Source organism: Colossoma macropomum, unplaced genomic scaffold (assembly GCF_904425465.1).
Source record: "Colossoma macropomum unplaced genomic scaffold, Colossoma_macropomum, whole genome shotgun sequence".
Classification (NCBI taxonomy): Eukaryota; Metazoa; Chordata; class Actinopteri; order Characiformes; family Serrasalmidae; genus Colossoma; species Colossoma macropomum.
The window spans coordinates 21,763,812-21,783,990 of record NW_023494801.1 but is presented as its reverse complement, the minus strand read 5'-3'; the positions used below and the strand labels follow the sequence as shown (position 1 = coordinate 21,783,990).

The 20,179-nt window shown below is 40.2% G+C and overlaps 1 protein-coding gene across 3 annotated transcripts in view; it reads right to left on the bottom strand.

Moving 5' to 3' along the window:
• cep112 (centrosomal protein 112) overlaps window positions 1-20,179 on the bottom strand; it is a 196,246-nt gene that overhangs the window by 126,300 nt on the left and 49,767 nt on the right. For all 3 annotated transcript variants that reach the window (XM_036589491.1, XM_036589492.1, XM_036589493.1), the window contains 4 exons: window positions 14,343-14,429; window positions 9,388-9,487; window positions 5,383-5,501; window positions 2,985-3,128 (listed from right to left, as the gene is read on the bottom strand). In XM_036589491.1, the coding sequence (XP_036445384.1) occupies window positions 2,985-3,128; window positions 5,383-5,501; window positions 9,388-9,487; window positions 14,343-14,429 (450 nt within the window). The remainder of the gene's footprint in view (window positions 1-2,984; window positions 3,129-5,382; window positions 5,502-9,387; window positions 9,488-14,342; window positions 14,430-20,179) is intronic.

Genomic DNA, 20,179 nt, shown 5'->3' with positions numbered 1-20,179 from the left:
TATCAGTGCCTTATAGGCATAATTTTACTTATATTGATTGATGTCAGCACAGGCTGACATTATTAAGCAACCAATATGTGGGTTATATAAATTGCTTGTGAGGACAAAATATGAAATATGGCTAACGCAACATCGCGTCCAGCACGTAGCTTTGAAGACTTGCCTTTTTTTGTACAAAATGGGGATAGTGCCAGAACATGGCAGAAAAAGGAATGATGAAAGAAGGCAAGGCAAACAAAGGCTTTCAAAGGCTGTAGTATTGAGACATCAAACAGAAACAGGGCACGGCACACACTCGCTCACCTCGCCTGACATACTGACAACAGCCGAGCATGGGCAGAGCAAGACAAAGAGGTGTGTGTGCATGTGGCATGTGTATAGGTGTCAGAGTGTGTGGGTTTTGGTGGGGTGGAGATGCTCGTGAAGGTCAGCCTAAACCAACAGAATGGGAGAACATAATTTCCAATGACAGAAGGCCCTTTCATCCAAAGCCCTACCTAAAAATGCACTGCGTTTAATTATTAAAGAAGGGCCTTTACTCTGCAGGGCTCCAAGTGCTTTTGAAGCCTCTTAAAATTCGGCCTTGCTGACAGACCGCGGCCGGCCCACCTCCACCTGCACCCTTACCTGCGCAGCAACCGCCGAATGCTAATTTCTAATCGGCAAAAACTCATTAGTGTCACCTTTCTTTTTCTTCCCAAGCTGATGACATCACAGTCTGTGTCCAAAATACAGTGAAGCTATGTTTTAGTCCTGCCTTCCACCAAAGCTGGGCAACTCCAGCTAAATACTAAGGCTGCACAAGATACGATTTGTAAACCATTATCCTGATATTTCACGGGGCACGACTGAAACCGGCCAATTAGCAATTGGCAAATTTTTTATTTTGATTTTGGCCGATCTGTGTACAATCTTATAACGTTAGTTATGTGAGGCAGGTGAGCTGCATTTGAACGTTGTTATTACACCTACAGCAAAACATCATAGCATAATTAGCAGGGACACTCCAACATTGGAACTACAAGCAGATGATATCAAATATTTTTCATTACATATCTGCTGATATAAGCTGATATAATGCAGACATAAGAATTTAAAAAGGTAGAAATTTTTACTATAAAGAAACATATCAATTATTTGTAGAGGGTTAAAATGGAGTAAAATAAATAAAATACAGATATTATGGCACATTAGCACAGCATTGCCTGTCTATTCTCTATCAACTAATATAGAATTGAAATAATAACTTATAATAACTTGATTGCTTGAAATAATAATAATATAAACAACAATGATTTGAAATAATAACCAATGGCATCTCAAAGTGTTTTTTTTATTCTACTGTAGATACAGAAGCAGCAATATAAGCGAAAAAAATAGTTAAAATAGATTATAAATACTAATTTGACATGGATTTGATATAGAAAAATACAAAAAAGTAGATAATATTTTACTTAAAGTACTTTAAATTTAATACATAAATTAAATACTGAAAAACAAGCCGGAACTGATTTCCACAGTTTGAAAGCTTGATAACAAAGAGGCCTCCTCACGTTTTCTGTATTTTACAGAAGGTCAACATCTGCAGATCATCTAAACAGACAGAGGTATGCAGGTGCTTAAAGGCCATTTAGAGCTTTGAAAACTAATAAAAGAGCTTTTAAATATATCCTTAAAGATATAGGCAGCTAGTGTAGTTCTTTAAAAACAGGGGTGATGAGTTCTCTTTTATGTCTTTGTTAGGATCTGTGCTGCTGCATTTTTATATTTGTCCAATGATAGAATAGAGCTCAAAGTCTAAGATTACGCCCAGGTTTTGAACTTTAGGTTTGGTATATGAAGCAAAAGAGCCTAACCCTGACATCCCCTGAGAAATATCTGAAACACTGCTGGTAAGCCTGTCGACAGATTTTCAGAAGGAATGGAAATGCATAACTGCATGTCATCAGCATTAGTCACATCTAAACATCTGCCCGTTGCTGATATTTATTTTTTAATGCAAATATCTGACGATACTCATATGATTTTTTTGTATCACTGTGCATCCTTAAGTATTATGCATACCAGTCGCCTCTTACTCTGCAATAAGAAAACAAGCCCTCTAATCAATCACACTGTTTAACTGTGCGCTCTGAACATTCCCACAGTCCCAGAGTTTTTCTGAGCTGTTGTGATAAACCAGAGCATTAATGAAAATTGTAAGTTGACTATTTTTGTCAAAATAATGCAAGCTAAACTTCCATCATATCCCATTACTGCTTCCATAATGCAGTTTCAGTATACTGCAAGGTGTATCAGAACTAGGGTTGTAACAACTGACATTATCAATAATGTTGATGATAAAAAAAAAAAAACTGGTAGCAGTGAACCATGTTATCGATTTTTTGGCTTCATGATGTTTGCGTTTCCCATTTACATCATGTGACTAAGAGGGAAATACAGGCATTGGAGACTGCAGTGCAGAGTTGCGAACGACCAAAAACAAAAAAAACCCTATGAATTCACTTCACTTTAAAGTCATCCAAAAAGACAGTTTCCTGTATGATACCTAAAACAGAGCTCAGTGGGCAGCATGACCATCACGCACGAGTATGAGAGAGAACGTACACTGCATCCACAACAGAAACTCGACATTGTGAAATACTAATATCTCTAAAACTGTAGTCAAAAGTAAAAAACTGTCTGCAGAATCTCAATCAGAATCTCAATTTGTAGCAATATGATAACAATACTCGTATTCTGTCCATATCATGCAGTCTTAGTAAAGACCACAACACAGTCTGTGTTCTAGCCACATTAAGAGACTTGTGAGCACCTCAGAGACATTTACAAGGTCACAAGAAAGGAAGAGAAGCATGAGCCATGAGCACGAAGCAAAATCATTTTGACATGTACCAGTGCTAGAAAAACAACCCTGCTACAGACGATCTTCTGTACTGTAATAGGTCTGTACAGTGCTTTGGGCAACATCAGTTCTCACTCACGGTGGCCTGTGCCTGGGTGCTGTACTCGGCCTCCATCTTGGCAAGCCGCTGATTGGTGTCCTCCAACAGCTCTTGTATGTTGTCTGTGTGCTTTTTCTGCAGCTCAAACTTCTCTTGCTCCATCTGGGTCACTGCTGCATGCAGCTGCCAATGAAGAAAAACATGCTGGTCAATAGGGCTACACTGGTGTTGAGCATATCACTGTCAAAACTGACTGAGCTGCATAGTGCAGTGTTTGTGGCATATAAAACAAAGGTAGGTTATCGTTTTTTATCTGCACAGCTATATCAGCTACACTATAAAAAATTAAAATTAAGGTGAACTGCTTGGTTGAGTCAAATGTTCTTCTAATTCCAAAAACATTTAAGACAAAGATTGTTGTTCAGTTAACCTACTATTTTTACTACATGTTCAATTAACTCAGAATTTTAGGTGAGCCACAAATCATTTTTATAAATAAAAAAATTACATAAAATTTAATTGCAAACATATTTCAAATTAAATATTTTGTGTTTCTAGAACTGAAGTAGATTCTTTGTTCAGTTTATGAAAAATATTACAAAAGCCAATGTACACAGATGAACAAAAACATTACAACCACCAGCCTAATATACTGTTGGATGCATGCTGCATGTAGTATCTGGCACTAAGATGTTAGCAGCAGTTTCTTTAATTCACTGCGGATGGGACCTCCAGCATGTTCCATAGATGGTTGATCAGACAGAGATCTGGGGAATTTGGAGGCCAGGGCAACATCTTGAACTATTTGTTATGTTCCTCAAACTGATCATTGTGTGCAATAAGGCAGGGTCCTGCTGAAAGTGGCCACTGCCATCAGGGAATACCATTGCCATGAAGGGTGTACCTGGTCCACAATGATGTTTGTGCAGGGCGCGTATCAGACTGATGTCTGTAAGGATGCTCAGGCCCAGGGTTTCCCAGCAGAACATTGCCCAGAGCATCACTCCCTCCACCGGCTTATCTTCTTCCCACAGCGCACCCCAGTGCCACATGTATCTGACCGTCCACATGATGTACAAAACAACTGACTAATCGTACCAGGTGACCTCCTTCCTATCGTTCCAAGGTCCAGCAGGGTGATGCCCTGTGTGCTGCGAAACATTCCTCCCGTAAGCATCTCCAAAAGTTCTGACTCACGCCACAGTAATCCTTCTGTTGGTTTGGACCAGACAGGATATCTTTGTACCTTGTTGCCGTTTGTTTGTGGTTTGTCCCTCACTGGACCACTGCTGACTAAGAGCAGCCCACAAGCCTTTTTGTTTCAGAGATGCTCCGATCCAGTCGACTATCTATAACTATGTGGCCCTTGCCAAAGTCGCTCAGGTCTTCATGCCTGCCCATTTGTCCTGCACCCAACACGTCAACTAAAAAACCAACTGTTTGATACCGTCTAATGTATCCCAGACCTTGAAGTGCTTGAAGTGCTGTTACAAGATAATCAATGTTATTTGTATCATCTGTGAAGGGTCATAATCTTTTGATTTATTGGTGTATTTGTAGTTGTATTCTTTCTTTACAGCCCAGGAAATTGCTTCCCTCACCAAATGTTGGCTGTTTTCAAAGCATGTGGCTAAAGTGGAAGCATATTTAGCTGCCCAGAGTAAAAGCGTTAGCAAAATTGTGGGCCATTCCTGAGTCCCAGTGAAATGTTAGAGATAATAAGCCTAATAGTGCCTAAAAAAGCACAGTCACTGTAATTGCATCCTGCTCAATGTGCATTTGAATATTAAATTCTTCTCAACACTGATTTCAGCATATAGTTTAACTATGGGCGTGACACATAGCACCAAAATGCTCACAGCGCAACTATTTACCACCACCTGGCAAAATGTGCTTCTAATTTACATAAACCTCCCCCCATGTTGGTAAGGCAACTAAACATCACAGTGTGGATAATGTGCCACTACAACAGCCCTCTGCCACTATCCCAGTAACTGCACACAAAACCACACCTTCTTCCTACCCGATACAAATATATTCATTGAACTTTCTTCCTCAGATTGTTTTATACTGCTGGCTAAGGGCCATCAGGAGTCCAAATCCTACAGCAGGGGGCCTATAGTTTGCCTGTGAGGGAATAGCTGATCTTGATATGTGGAAATAACATCGAGAATGCTTTAAGGGGCCCAAAGCAAAAAAAGACTTCAATTGCAAACTTGTGCACAAAGGCAAAGCAACTGAGGAGAAGCTGGAAAACGTATGTGATGCTTTCTTTTTTTTTTTCTCCAAGAACCCGGAAAGGACTGCTTTTCTTCTCCCTCAAACTCAAAGTGAGTGCTAGGCCTGTGTAAAGTCTCTGGGTGCACTGCGTTCAAAAGCTCTTCTCCACAGGCTTTGGCTAGCCAGTAGAAATCGAAGGCGTTCAGGCTGTCCGTACCTTCTTCTCCCATTCGTTTTTGAGGGAGTCAGCACTTTGATCCGACATTTTCTTCAGCTCGGCGATCTGCTTCTCTTTGCTCTGGCGGATGACCTGGGACTCACGCAGCAAGCTTTGAACTGCAGGGGGAAGAGAGTGAGAGAGTGAGAGAGAAAGAAAGAGAGCGCTATATCAACACTAGACCTGGCCGCAGGGCATCCCTATGTCTACTCTCACTCATTCACACTCACACCCACACCCAACACACACACACACACACACACACACACACATAATTGTGTGATTCAAAATAGACTGAAAGTAATAAAAACGACAATGGTGGAGACAATCTTCGCTAAGCAAAAACAAATCAAATAAAAAAACATGTTTGGTATCATTGGTCTTCGGTGCATTGCTTTGAATTAATGGAACAGCATTGACAAGGCATGTACACTGCGCCATAAATAATACAAGACATTTTACTCTGTTCTCAAACACAAGGGACTTTTGTAGAGACAGATGTATTTCCTGTAAACCGTAAAAGGCTGGGTACAAACCACTAGATCACAGATTTTGTTTATATAAGAGAAAACAAACACAGTGTGTGTAATACTTCATCTAGAAACACAAACACTTGCTAATAATAAATGGAGTCTAATAAGGTAATAAAATTATGTTAACTTGTTTCATCTCACCGTTAGATCATCTAGCTAGCTGATGTTATCTTTGGTTCACTGTAGGTATGCACGACTGGAACTGGCAGATTTTTGCTCCAAACCCGCAACTGGCAATCAGCTAATTACAACTTTGGCCAATACATTTTCCCATTTTATGATGTAAATAACAAGAGGCAGTATGTGCACTCGCTTCTGCTATATCTATACCAAAATGCTGTATGCGCCAAATGCTAATTCCTAATGCACAAAAACTCACTGTCACCTTGATTTTTTTCTTTTTTCCAAAATGTAGTGAAGTTGTGTTTTAGTCCTGCCCTCCATCAAAGCTGGTCAGCTCCAGCTGTGTTCTAGGGCTGTGCAATATATACTATTAGTTAATTGTTACTGTGATATATATAGAGCAGCATGATTTGAATTGGCCAAGATCTGAACTGTATGATGTTTACTAAAAACGTGCAATTGGCAATCAGCCAGTTTATCGTTTTGATTTTGGTTGATCTGTGTTGCAGTTTTAAGATGTAAACAACATGAGGCAGTTAAGTGCACTTAAGTGCTGCAAAATGTTACTTTGCTAAACAGCCAGTTGCGATATAGCACTTTTTTTGATTCATGTTATTTAAATAAGCAAGTACATTTTCAAATGTCAGCTTGGCCCACTAAAGAGAAAAAAAAATATATTTTATATTACGATATTGCCTACTAAAATCTGCCAGTGTGGATGCACAGAAAACAGCATCAGAAATGGTGGTTACAGGAACCAGATATCCAAAGTCTTTAAAGCCTCTTAGGGCTACATAATATGGTTATAACATTATATGGTTACATGGTAAATGCATTTTTAGAAAAAGATGAAACTCAACAGTAGTCACGTTCCTTCATGTAGTTCATGTTTATTCAGAACACATAGATCAACAGAATGCAATCTAAGTGGAACACTGCCCATCAGACATAAAAAAAAACTAGCTAACAAACAATAAGCCATCAAAAACAAAATTTTCTTACACATTTTACTGCTAAATAATACACCTCGATTCCTTGACCCTATTTTCCCTGATATTTTGTAAGCTATCCTGCTAATTGCTAGTTACTGATGTTTCCAAATTTGGTTTCCATTGTGTGACAAACTTCACAAACACATAACACTGAATAATCACTTGAATAAGTATTAGTCAGGAGCTAGCCAATTTAGCCAATTTAGTCCCAATGGTTTCATCTTTGAAGTGATCCATCTCTATAACTAGCTAACTATGATTATGTGATTAGTGGGAGAACAGTGTTCTCTCTTTTTGGCAGTAAGCCATTTACTGCTGTATTCTGTGTTGAAGCATTAGCCCACGTTGTAGCCACAGCAACACATGCTGTGGCAAAAACCTAAGAGCACTTCTTGCTTTCAGCATGGATGTAGCCAAGAGAAGAGATTGTCAATATGCTGTTTTCCCTCACCACTAGAACACACAGTATAAAGACATGAGTAACTACACTGTAAGTTTTCCATTTTCTAAAATAAGATGTATCATCCCCACAGGACGACATTAAAGCCCAGTTTTAAAAAAAGGCAGACAAGTAGTAGATTTCTCAATACTGAAAACTACAGGAGCATAACAACATACTCCAATTTCTTAGGTCGGAATAAGGTCTAGAAATCTGATTAAGTAATCCAAAAAAGAGAGCTGGATTTTAGCTTAGTAATCAGCTTTCTCAGTGGATGTAAACTCTTACTCTGATTTCTTTCGGATTTTTCAGTCTGCGTTTGTGCGAAAACAGACCACGCCCCCGGAAATAAGCAAGCAGAGTTTAAAACAGCACCCTTGAGATGGCAGCAACACTTTTGGAGCAACGCTGAAACCAACTGCATGCTTGATGAAATGAAGGATTTAAAATATTCTTTGTAAAATATTCTTCTAGACGATCTGATTACTCAAGAGCATATAAACCTGTGATCATATTACTGACAAAATCTGATTTTCTGCAGTTACCGGATTATTAAGTGCATGTAAACACACTCAGTGTTCAACATTAGGCAAGCAGACTGAAGGTTTACTGTCCCAAACAGATTTTATACTGTCCCTTTACACATACAAACAAGGATACATGCAACCAATTTCACACTTCATTTGGTTAGCCAAATGTAGATACTTTGTAGATGCTTTCCTTGCATTCATCCTACATTCAAATAATTATTTATTAAATTCAGCTTAATTTTCACTAATCCTAACCATAACCTCCACCAATTATTCCTGACCCTAACACTGTTGAGCCTCAACTGAGTTTCAACACTTGGTTAACAATTGGACCAATCTGTAGATAATTTACGGGGGGCTATCCAAATAAAACAGAACCCAAACCTTTTTAGGCAAATTAAATTACTCTTTTTCTACTTCTTATTATCATTATTAGAGCAGGGCAATATTTATCATTATTGTGATCATGTCAAAATACACTTTTCTGGGCATTTGGGGGATCTCGTAAGTGCTTGCAAAAAAACACTTTTTTTTGTTTGATTAGTCTTGTTTAATCATATTCAGTGCAGCAAAATATGCAAAACATTGAATAAAATAAATGGATTCATAGTTTTTCCATAGTATTTTTTAATGTAGCACTATTTTGTTTTTTCTAGCTTAACAGATATCAGGGGAAAAACAACTTTAATTATTATATAATTATATTATATGTCCACAGAAAAACGAGTATCCCCACCTTTACAGGAGATGGCAAAAACATTCTTCACTTTTAAAGTAAGTTAAAGTAAACAGGTTTTATTCCAAGTGATTTTGGAGCATTTTTATTGGTCCATTCTTTAAGAAAATTTTCACACAATGTAAAGGTGGCTGTGTTCAAATAAAGCATATAATTAAAAATCATCAAAAATAAAATACACGTCTTTTTAGGACAGTGACAATGTCTCATATACTGTATATTTATTCTTACACTATGGTTGTTTCCATAAATTGCAGCATCAGCAAAGAGCAATTACAACTACAAACTGGGTGAAACACTAAGGACTGCGTCAAAATCGACCTACGGGGGACTGATTTTTCCATTAGGAACAGTTTCTTGTTTGCATAATTGCATGTTCCAGCAGTACCAATATTTTCAATCATGCCTTGTGCTGCACAAGATTACCAGCAAACAAAATGACTGGCAAGATTACCTTGATGTATAACTGTGTACATGGATGAAGGCAATATATGTTCACTGACTAGACTGTCGCCGAAAACATCAAACCTACACCATTACTGAATGTCAGGACAAGTGATTTAGTGCTGCTGTGCCGAATTAATGTTTTACTTTACTGTCATGGAGAAAGATACAAGCACAGTTGGACTGTGTGTCGAAGGGAACACCTCACCTTTTTTCTCCAATGTTCTCACTGCTTCCTCAGCTTCTTTCTGCTTGGCCCGGTGCACGCTCTTCAGCTCCTCTATCTCTCCATTCTTTCGGTCTAAAATCTTGAGAAAAGGCAGTTTCTTAAATGTCTGCTTCAAAAGCCTGCTCACTCCTAGTCATGCCCTTCTGAATCTGCTTTCTGTTTAGTGTGGCTCTCATTTGCTTTGTTGTTCTTATTACTGGGGTCGTGGTAGGCCAGCTGTGAGAGAACTTGTAAAACTTGGCCACAATACCCAAACTGAGGCCTTCATGACATTTGAGTGCATGTCTACGACAGAATTTTCCAGGCCTTCCAGCCTAATCTAGTGTCCTAAACACGGTTGTGTGGGAAGCAGGGCTTGACTCGTGTGCGACCCGCTGGCTGCAGATTACAGGGGCTAACGGTCTTATTCGGGACGATAACCGAAAAGGAGCCTCCTTCTCCAAAGAGCGGTGGAATTTGCAGCTTTGAAGCAAGCAGTCAAAAGGCTGGTGTGCGTCTGTGTTTGTGTGTGATGGGGACGGGGGAAGAGAAAGATCCTGCTTTTTGGCCCCTTCACCCTGCCACAGGCTTTTCTGTAAGTGCATTATCTGTAACGACTGAGTAAGCTGAAAAGCAGAGGATGACGAACCCTTCCGATTCTCACATTATTCTCTTTGGGCAAGGGCCACTGCACCATCCAAATCCATGACCCTCTCCTGACACGAGACAGATAAAGCCAAGAGGAATTTGACAAATTTGTTTAATGGTGGAGAAAATGAGAGACAGAACTGGAAGTACCCTAAAACAGACAAAATATGGTGCTCCAAAGTTTATTCTAATTCAATAGGTATGAACTGTAAATGAGAGATTACTATAATTATTATGTCACTCAAGGCTGAGCCTTTAGCCCGTCAGTGATGGTTAAAGCAGAGACTTAGAATCCTCAGAGGCACAACAGCAGTTGTCTGGTTAAATTCTATGACCTTTTCATTTCACGGTTTAAGGCCAAGTCTTACAAGTCCTCCTACAGCCAGGGTAGCAATACTCCAATTACACAACAAGACAATTAGAAACAGACAAAACAGAGACGAAAGACAGAAGGCCATGACAAGAAGGAATTAGTGTAAACGAACACCAAAACAAGTTTAGCATAATATTCAATGCGGACTAAACATCCCAGACATGGCACTGACCAGGCATGTAATATTGTGTGCAGCACACCTTGTCCGATCACACCCCCCAGCTATTTGCCATTTAATGATACTTCTGTGGGGTCCTTGGGGCAGGGGGTGCCAAGCAGAAAGCATTAAATATGAAAAAATAAGAAAAATAAATAAATAAATAAAAAGCCATTTTCCCACACCACCAGCTCTCCATCTGAGCACAGTTACAGGAACCAAACTGCTTCTTTATGCTGACTTTAATCATTATTATCCACGTCACCCTTCTTCAGTAACTAGTTTTAACACCGGACGTTGTGGTAACACAACATTACCTACCATGGCTGCTTTAACTGGAGAAAATAAACATGCTTTTTAGTCAGAAACTTTGATAGAAGGTCATTTTGTTCTTGGTGTGGTTTGCTAGTTTTAGGCACAACAGTGGTAGTTTTTGCTATCTCGCTTACAGGCTAAAATAATAAAACAGCTAAAGCTTAGTAGCCTGAAGGCCACTGGTACTGTAGCTATGTGTTGTCCTTTTTGTTTTTAATAATTTCTATGCCCTGTTTATGTTTTGTGAAGCCATTCAATGAGTGGAAGGCTGCAGCACGGCTTTATCAGTTTAACAAGAATGACAACAAGTCTGGAAAAAAAATATCTACTTTGTGCCACCCCTTGTTATGAGAGGGATAAAATGACTCAGTGGGCGGCTTCACTTGACTGACTTGCAGAAAGCATTAGCTAACTGTGCTGGGCAGGAAGTTTGAAACATGGACATTAGAACATTTTTTCTTCAGACCGTTGGGAGGATTACAGATAAGGTTGTTTGTACAGTATAGTCGTATGCTTTGTTTTGTTATTGTTATGCTTTTGATCTAAGCCTAAATGAAAGTGCCGAGGCAGCCCACTCCTATTACTGATTTTTTTTGGTAACACCAATCAAACTGAAATCTCATTTAGGCAGTTGAAAAGTAAGTTTATCACTGCTCACCATCAGAATTTACAATGATTCTCTACTGATTCAACCGAGTCCTGCTATGAATGAAGGCTGCTGGTGGCAATGTGAACTAGAACAGGTGGCTTGACTCTTGGCCCTGTCCCTCAACTCTTGGAGACCTCTAGCGTGGGCTCCTCTTAATGCCGCCCAGGTCCCCATAGGACCGGTTCTGCAAGTCCTCAACAATCTGCCCATTGTGTGACGCACAGCAGAGCTGCTGTTATTGTTTCACAGATGGAGAGCGGGTCTTTGATGAGACGCAGGAATTCAGAGCTCCTTCGTGGAGGAGGGAGTTTAGCATGGCCCTTATTTAGCTCGCTCCAAACAAACACCAGATCAGCCTGGGGCTTGCTCCATGCTGGCAGGCCTAGCTGCTTACGTGCGTGGTCAGTGTGAGTTGGGATGTGTGAGATAAGATGCTTGCGCTGCCTGAAGCTGGGGGGCAGGGTTAGCATCGCAGAAATGTGTTTTATCAGAGGCGGCAGTGTTTGTTCGGGTTCTTTTGAAGGGCTGACTCTCCGCAGGTTGCGCAGAGAGATCTGAGTAGGAGTTCAAAGGCAGGCGTACAGCGTCTCAGCTGGACTGGTTGGTGGCGCTGCAACCTTAATTCTATGCCTCACCGTGGAGGAGCCGGCGAGATCAACGCCCGGCGGGACACGGGGTGAAGGAGGCGGGCGGACAAGAGGACACCCGCTGGCCGGGTCTCACCAGGACTGGATGGAACTTTCAGATGGACGGCATCTGTGTGTTTTGTGTGGTGTTTTGCTGTGTTTATGAATTCCTTGCAGCAAAGCAAAGATGCACCTGAGCAAATATTGACATCCTTCCCAAGCAGGCTTTGATGAAGGAGATGCACATGCGGATCTAAAGCATCTCTGAGCCTCTCTCATCCACACAAAGCAGCTCATTAATACGGAAACCACACGCGAGCATGGACAACATCTTTATCAATTACAATCTTAATACAAGCAACACTGAGTTTAATTAATGCTCAGTATCCATGGAGAGCTATTGAGGTTCCTACACAAAGCCCATGGGGGGAGGGAGAAACTGACCAAAATAGTCTTCAAAGGGCTTTGCCAGTAATAAGAGGAAGCTGCAATGGAGCCCCTAATTTGAGATGTGCTTTCTGGGGTCCAGGCTTCATAGCCTCTTTCCCTCTCATGTATCCTAATAAAAGAGGGTGTTTGCTGAGGAGAGTGTGGGTAAGAGTGTGGGGGAGGGGGACATTTCAGAGAGCCAGTCTGCCCTTGAAACACTGGTGACTTCTGATTAAAAGCCCCCCTAAAAGTTATTATTATTTTCTCCCTCTGGGAAAAAAGTCACGGTGCCCATCAGAGGATTATTTGTCCTGCTTTTTGTCCATCAGAAGTGCACTCTGTTGCTAAGCTCGTCATCCTGCCAGTCGGCCCGACCGCCAGAGATGAAAGCCTCTGGGGGGACAGGGGGAGTAGGAGGGTAAAGAGAAGTTCATGGAACATTTAGGGACACACACAATTTTCCCATCGCCTTCTTAAAGAGTGCATTTCAGTCACACAGAGGAAAGTCATAACACAGAGAGAAAGGGGACGAGAGTCCAGAGAGGAGGGTCGGATGTGCGAGCCCTGGCTGGGAGAAGTGCTGCTTTTAGGGACTGCCATTTCAAGCTTTTAGGGCATCTATGATATGAAGAGACGCCTGGCTACCTCTGGTTCAGTCTCTCTGCCTACAAGCGAAATGACTTTGAAACCGACAAACATTTGCTGACGTATGGTCTACAAAATCACTATAGGCACTTGTGCTGCAACTCGTGGCCCTTACTATTCAAAGTTATATATAGTCAAGAAATGAACAGATTGGTATTTGGCCGATATCAACAGAAAATGCAGGCCGGATACTGGAGCTTTTAAAGAAAACATTTTTGTGTTAGTAGTATCAAGCAATAGTCAAGGTTTCAAAATCAGTATTGGATAAATATAAAATGATCATACACAAATTACACTGCCATTATTCAGTCATCTCATCTTTCATGTATCTGCACATTCAAACTCACATCTGGTCAGAGTGTGCATATGTTTGAGCTTAATATGTTAATAACCTGAAAACTTATGATCTAATGATATTAGCAGCAGTTTGAAAATAAGTGGTGGCTTGCTTCACGTGAGGAAGCTTGTGTTTGCGTTCACTCTCCTGGCGATGGTTGTATGGTGTGATTAGGGGAGGCCTAAGTAGTGGGTGGAAAAGGATATGACTACATTGGGGAGAAAATCTGGAACCCCGTGACTTTAACCAGCTCTCTGAATTAACAAGCACTTTCTAGGGAGAATGACACAAATAGTGTCGTCATGAACTGCAACTAACTGTGCAAAATGCCTGTGGTGCTTACAGAGCAAGGCCAGTGAAAAACATGTTAGGTATGTGGTGTATTGATCCATGGCATGTATTACACACATGTCTGTCTCTCTGCTCACCTACACTGACAACAACCACTAAGGCTCATGTATTATTCATAAAGAGGCTAATTAAAATTCGCTTGGTCCCACCTTCATATGGATATGGGGATAAAAAAGGAAATCTCATGCTTTCATTCAGCATGTGAAGTCATTATGAGAGCTCAGGCATGTTATGCAAATTGGATTGGACATGGACTGGTTGCGATCAGCGTATAATTAAGGTGCATTTCTGACATGCATTAATGACACTCACGGTGAGGACAGGAAATGCTAGGAACTGTCACATTCTCCTGTCGCAGTTTGGGGTCTACAAAATGCTCAGGCAAGAGGAAAGGAAGAGGGGGTAAGCGTTTCAATGCAAACTACCTTCTGAACGTCGGCATCATGTTTCTGCTGTAGCTTCAGCTTCTCCTCTTGGTGTTTGGCCTCCAGAACTTTGGTCCTCATCTCTGTCTGAAAAGAAGAAGCAGAATAATGCGTGAATCTGTGTGCCAAATTTGGATGAAGGGATGCTACTGCCTTACTACATCTGCTAAGCGGTAGAGGAAAAAGAGGAATAATAAGAAAATAATTCTTAACAAGAGTGGGAATCAATGCCTCATCCGCAGTAAGCATCACAATACATAAGTGGGAATTTGATTCTAGCTGTTCTTTTTAATGTACTGGGAAGAAGCAGAAGCAGGAGTGATACAGATTCAGACTAATCAAACACTAAGAGAATATAAAATATATTTTATTCAATAGAAAAGAGTTACAACACCAATGCAGCAACTATCATTACATTGGCGGCATTTAAATCTTTATTTAAGGTGTTGGGCAACAATAAAAAGTCAACTGTTCTAGTTTTAGTTAAACTCCAATTAATGTATAAAATGAAACACAAACTGACTAACCAATCTGGGTAACTAGGTAATTGTTACTAGCCTTTTTAAACAAGGAAGAGTAGTAACTCTCGCTGTTTCTTCAGGCTAGATGCTTGCATAAAAGATTACGGGTGGCAAAACACCATGAAAGATACTCCTTGAAAATTCTCAGAACGTAGACTGTAACTGCTATTTAGCAATATACACCAACTAGCCACTTAATTAATACACCTCCTTGTATCTACCCCTCCTAACGTACAGGTACACATTGTAGTTTTACAGCTACAGACTCTACTCCATCTGTTACTCTGCATACTCTGTTAGCGCCCTTTAATCCTGTTCTTTACATGTTCAGGATCCCCACAGGACAACCACAGAACAGGTATTATTTGGGTGGATCATTCTCAGCAATGCAGTGACACTGACATGGTGGTGGTGTGTTAGTGTGCGTTGGCTAGTACAAGTGGATCAGCTACAGCAGTGCTGCTGGAGTTTTTAAAACACCGACTCCACTCACTGTCCACTCTAATAGACACACTGACCTCATTGGTCCACCTTGTACATGTAAAGTCAGAGATAAGTGCTCATCTGTTGCTGCACAGTTTTTGATAGTCATCGTCTTGTCCACATGTGTCAGGCTTCAGTCCTTGCGGGTCAAAACACTGCATACTTCAGCACACTGCCTCATTAAACATACCTGATTCAGCTTATTAACTAATTAGCGAGGCCTTTATGAACTGGATTCAGAGTGTTAGATGAGGGTAAATGCTAATCTCTGCAGCACTTTGTCCCAGAAGGGCCCAATTTGACATGTCTGCTCTAGTCCTTCATCAGTGGTCACAGGACGCTGTTGGCTAGATATTTCTGGTTGGTGGACTATTCTCATTCTAACAGTGACACTGAGGTGTTTAAAAACTCCAGCAACACTGATATTTGAGCCATCGCCCCTCCCTGAAAATGGCCTTGTGTTTTTCCGCCTTTACAAAAATGCAGTTTAAACACCACCAGTAGGCATTATATTTATATGTTTCATCTAAAGTAAATGGAGGTTAGCTTCAATCAGTAAAACAACATATTTTTCCACACACACACAATCCACCAAGAGCCTTCACGTCTTGTCACGATGCAACAGTAAATCCTGATATTATATAATTCACTTTCTTAATTTTTCAAGTTTTAACAGAAATTTCCACTTTGGGTTCACTTTAGGAAAAGTCAAACTGCTGCACGACATCAAATCTGCCAGAAAGTTGTGTTCGCAGTACAAAAAGCTGTTAAGAGAACAAACGAAAGAAAGAAGACCATCTGCTCACTGAGCCTGAGACAGTTCAGCTCAGACGGGGAAAGGTAGACAAAGATACAAACCACCTATACAGAAACGCTACAAAGTGATGAATCGATGTTCATTAGCATTTCAATGCGCTCCTTTGTTTAAAGCCAAAACTCAGTACTTCAGAGTGGAAGCTATGTGCCCAGCTGTAGTTGTGTTTGCTATGCGGTGCCCACGTCAATAACAGTGCTGGAGAGAAGGAGAGCATGAGAGAGCGGTAATTAGATTCCCCTCACCACCGCTCAGGCGGGCCTTTCAATGCAGCTCAATATTTCTGGGATCAAAAGTTCAACAGTTTTCTGAGGCAAGTTGGAGCACGGCTCCTCTCGGGCCTTTCAGGCTGTCAAAGCCGCACATATGTGAGATACTCTCACATGCGTGTGCTTGAATTCAGGTGCTGTTAACTAACACTGGGTGGGGTTATTTCTCACTCTCGCTCGGACAAATCTACACGTATGTCCTTGTACTGTATCTCACAACAATATGGCCGCCAGGCATTCATTATGTGTTTTTTTTTCCTGATGTACTTCAGGGGGAAGCATGCGCATGTTTGATCTGGCAAGCACAGCACTTTTGAAGAGTGCCTCCCTCGCCTCAGGCTGACCCAGAACCCTGATCTTTCAACGGACCGCCACTACTGTGGAGAAGGGCTGGTGTGCCTTATCAGATCTCCCCTAGGGCACGAAATGGCATCACAGGAAAGAAAGAAAGAGAAAGAAACAGAGGGAGACGTACAGTCTAGATGAAAGCTTATACTGTTCTTTGATGACTAACAGTATGCATTCTACACTAACCATAATGAGTACAGTGCCAAATGATTCAGTGTCAAACATGCTAAGTGTGAAAAATATGAATATCACCGTTGACGGAAAAAACCTTCATGTTTCATGACGATCTCTGTTTGTCTTTTTTTTTTTTCCGACTTCACAAAATGGAAATGCCAGCTGCACTTTAAAATGTGTTACAATTTCAAGATGAACAGAACAACTCAGAGCTAGAACATTTTTCCTTCTTCTGCAAAATAAGCATTCTGGAAATACAAGGTTTTGTTGTGACACCAACAGTATATTTAACATAATATGAAAAAGTTTGAGTGATAAGGCTGCTTGCACTTTCTTAAAGGTTAAAGAGTTTCAGAACTCATTTTCTTTAAGCAACAAATTTCTTTGAACAGTCTGAATAAACTGAACTTATCTTTACAGTGTTCTGCTTTCATGAAAGTTGCAATTTCAAAAAAAAACATTTTCAGAGGTGTAAACTAGTCTTCACGGTAACTGTACATTTTTACCAGTAATCAAAGCTGAACCTAATCCACGTAAATCATAAGTATTCAGGTTAGCTACATTAATTTTACTGAATAAACAAAAAATTAGCTGACTGCCTAACTAATCTAAGCTAAGAGCTGTCATGCTGATTGTGAAGTACAAATAAAAAAATAAGTAAAACCTGTACAACAACACTGTGTTGTACCACTTTTACTGTAGTAAAAGAACACATCAACAAAAAGAAAAACCTAATAGAATACAGTTGAGGCTAACAAGCAGTCGCTTAGTTTAAAAAGTGTGTTCTTTAACAATTCTATTTATATTTTGTGCGTTTAAGCATGCTGGCTCTTAACCTAACAAAGCTGTTGCTTATATGTTTGTTAGCTAATTTAGCTAATGTAAGCTAACACTGGCAACACTTTTACTTACCAAGGGATTCTGACTGTCTTTTATGAACACACACTGACAAAAAGTTCATTTAGGACTGTGAGTCTGAAAGGTCTCACTCTTTCACACAAACAGGAAAACGCTTCTCGACTAAGAGACTGATGAAGATCTGAGCACTCACTGAGGGGAAAACATGTGGCACCATGATAGCTGGTCTTCACTGATTACAGGTTAGGGGAAAGTGTCGACTGACGTCTCCCGCTGAGGCGATGGGTCACCTTACACTGTAATCTGCCACTGTCCTTCTTCAGCAGATAAGATTAGCCAAATCCATTGACAAGGCATGCATGAAGAAGCCCCAAAAACAATATTTATCCTTATCTGACTCCTTTGTAATTCTGTCTGCCCTTCTTTAAAGGACGGTTCACCAAGATAGTTCACCTCAAAAGTCTGCTTGTGTTTGCATGTTTGGTGACTAATCAATGGGTTAGTGTGAGAAATATTATAGAGTTTAAGGTGGAATTCTATGATTTTTTTTTTTTAATTTCTGCATAATTAAATCATCAAGATGTAAACAAGGTCATTCTAAATGGTGTGACGTGAGTGGTTCATTGTAGAGAAACTGACCAGATGCTCTTTACAGTGCTGGCGATAGAAACTAGGAGTTGATTGATATCTATCAAATTTACTAAGTACTGAAAATCTGAAAAAAGGTCTTACAATACCCTGAACTGTTAGAAAAAAAAGGTACTATACAGGTACGTAAAGGCCTCTTCGCCTTGAACAACTTTTAAAAACTGTTTAAGGCCAAAGGCTTATCATAAAACCATGTCTCAGGCGTCAGGCACTTCATTCATAACCAGTTCATCTAATATCTTTCTTTGTTGAAGCTGTTAATAACTTTCCGTGATTAAGGTGTTGGAGGCATTACACTCTTTGAACGTGTGGTTCCTATGACCACCACTGTGCACAGTTCTGACTCTGTAAGTTTCTCTACAACGGCCTATTTCACATCAACCCACTCAGACTAACTTGGAATTCCCCTTCAAAAACATTAGGCCAAACCTTAGCTCAATTCACTCCCATTAAACCAAAAAATGAGAACTGACACTTTAGAGATAAAGCCCAATTATGAATTTATCCCTACCTATTATTTTATTCCAGCTTAATAAAAAAAAATAGTGACTTGTTCCTTTGTGTCACTACACATAATGTGAATTACTCAAAACAAACACTTGTATTAGACAAGGTTGACTAGAATCTTGAAAGGAAGTTTGTGATTTGTCGTCCTCTTTGCTGGAAACATCAAAAACAACCAATGTTAGTCTTGCGTGTCCTCCATATGCACCTCTTTATTTATGCTTCAAAACAGAAGAAAAACCCAGCAGGCTTGGCAACATATGTGACTAGTTTCTAAAACCAAATCAAAATCAATGATGTCTTTTTGCTCCAGCGCTTTCCTGCAGGCACTAAAAAGCCAGGCTTCTCCTAGCCTTGAAAAATGAAAAATGAGGACCTGATACCAACACCTGATCAGTGAGATGGGTGAACACACACAGAATGTTTTCTCTGTTTTACCTACACGTCTCTACAACATGTTTCACATATATTAGTTCTGCTTGACACAAGCAATGCAGCAGTTTAACAGCTCGCATGCCATGGCCATTTATACATACAGGGATTTCATTAAAAAATAGCACTGTATACTTACAGCAAGACAAATGCACAAACAGTGCACAAATGAGTTACTGTAGTTTGGCTGATTTACATCATTCTGACTTGTGATTGGTCAGTTGTTTCAAGCCTGCAGATCTAGAAAATGTGTATGTAGCACAAAATGTTCAAACAGTATTTGATATTGTCTGTATAAGAACCATCTAATGCACTTTTTTACTATTTTTTTTTATAGTTATATAAAGTTTATAAATGGAGGCTGTGTGAGCACTCTTAACCTGTTAACATGGGTGCCGGATTAAACGCAAGACCTTCCACACATTACACAGAGGTAGTATATATGAAACAGGTTTAAGAAAAGAGGCATTTAAAAGAGAAACAGTTGCACACTTCTTTGTAAATGACAAAGTATGGATAATTATCTTTAGCGTCTAAGAATTAGAGGTCTGCTGCCTGAGCGAAGCCTGACAGGGCCTGACAAAATATTGGGTTGTGGTGCAAAGCTACAGTCAGGCCTGACTGGGTTGGGACGGGTTTGGGCTTCAATTTCATGCTCATGCAGGGCTCTACTAAGAATACACAGTACCAGTTTATTAGGTACGTCTACCTTGGATCTACTCTCAATGGCTATTTTTTCAGGTCCACCTACCATATAAACTCACTTTGTTTCGACCCTCCTACCCC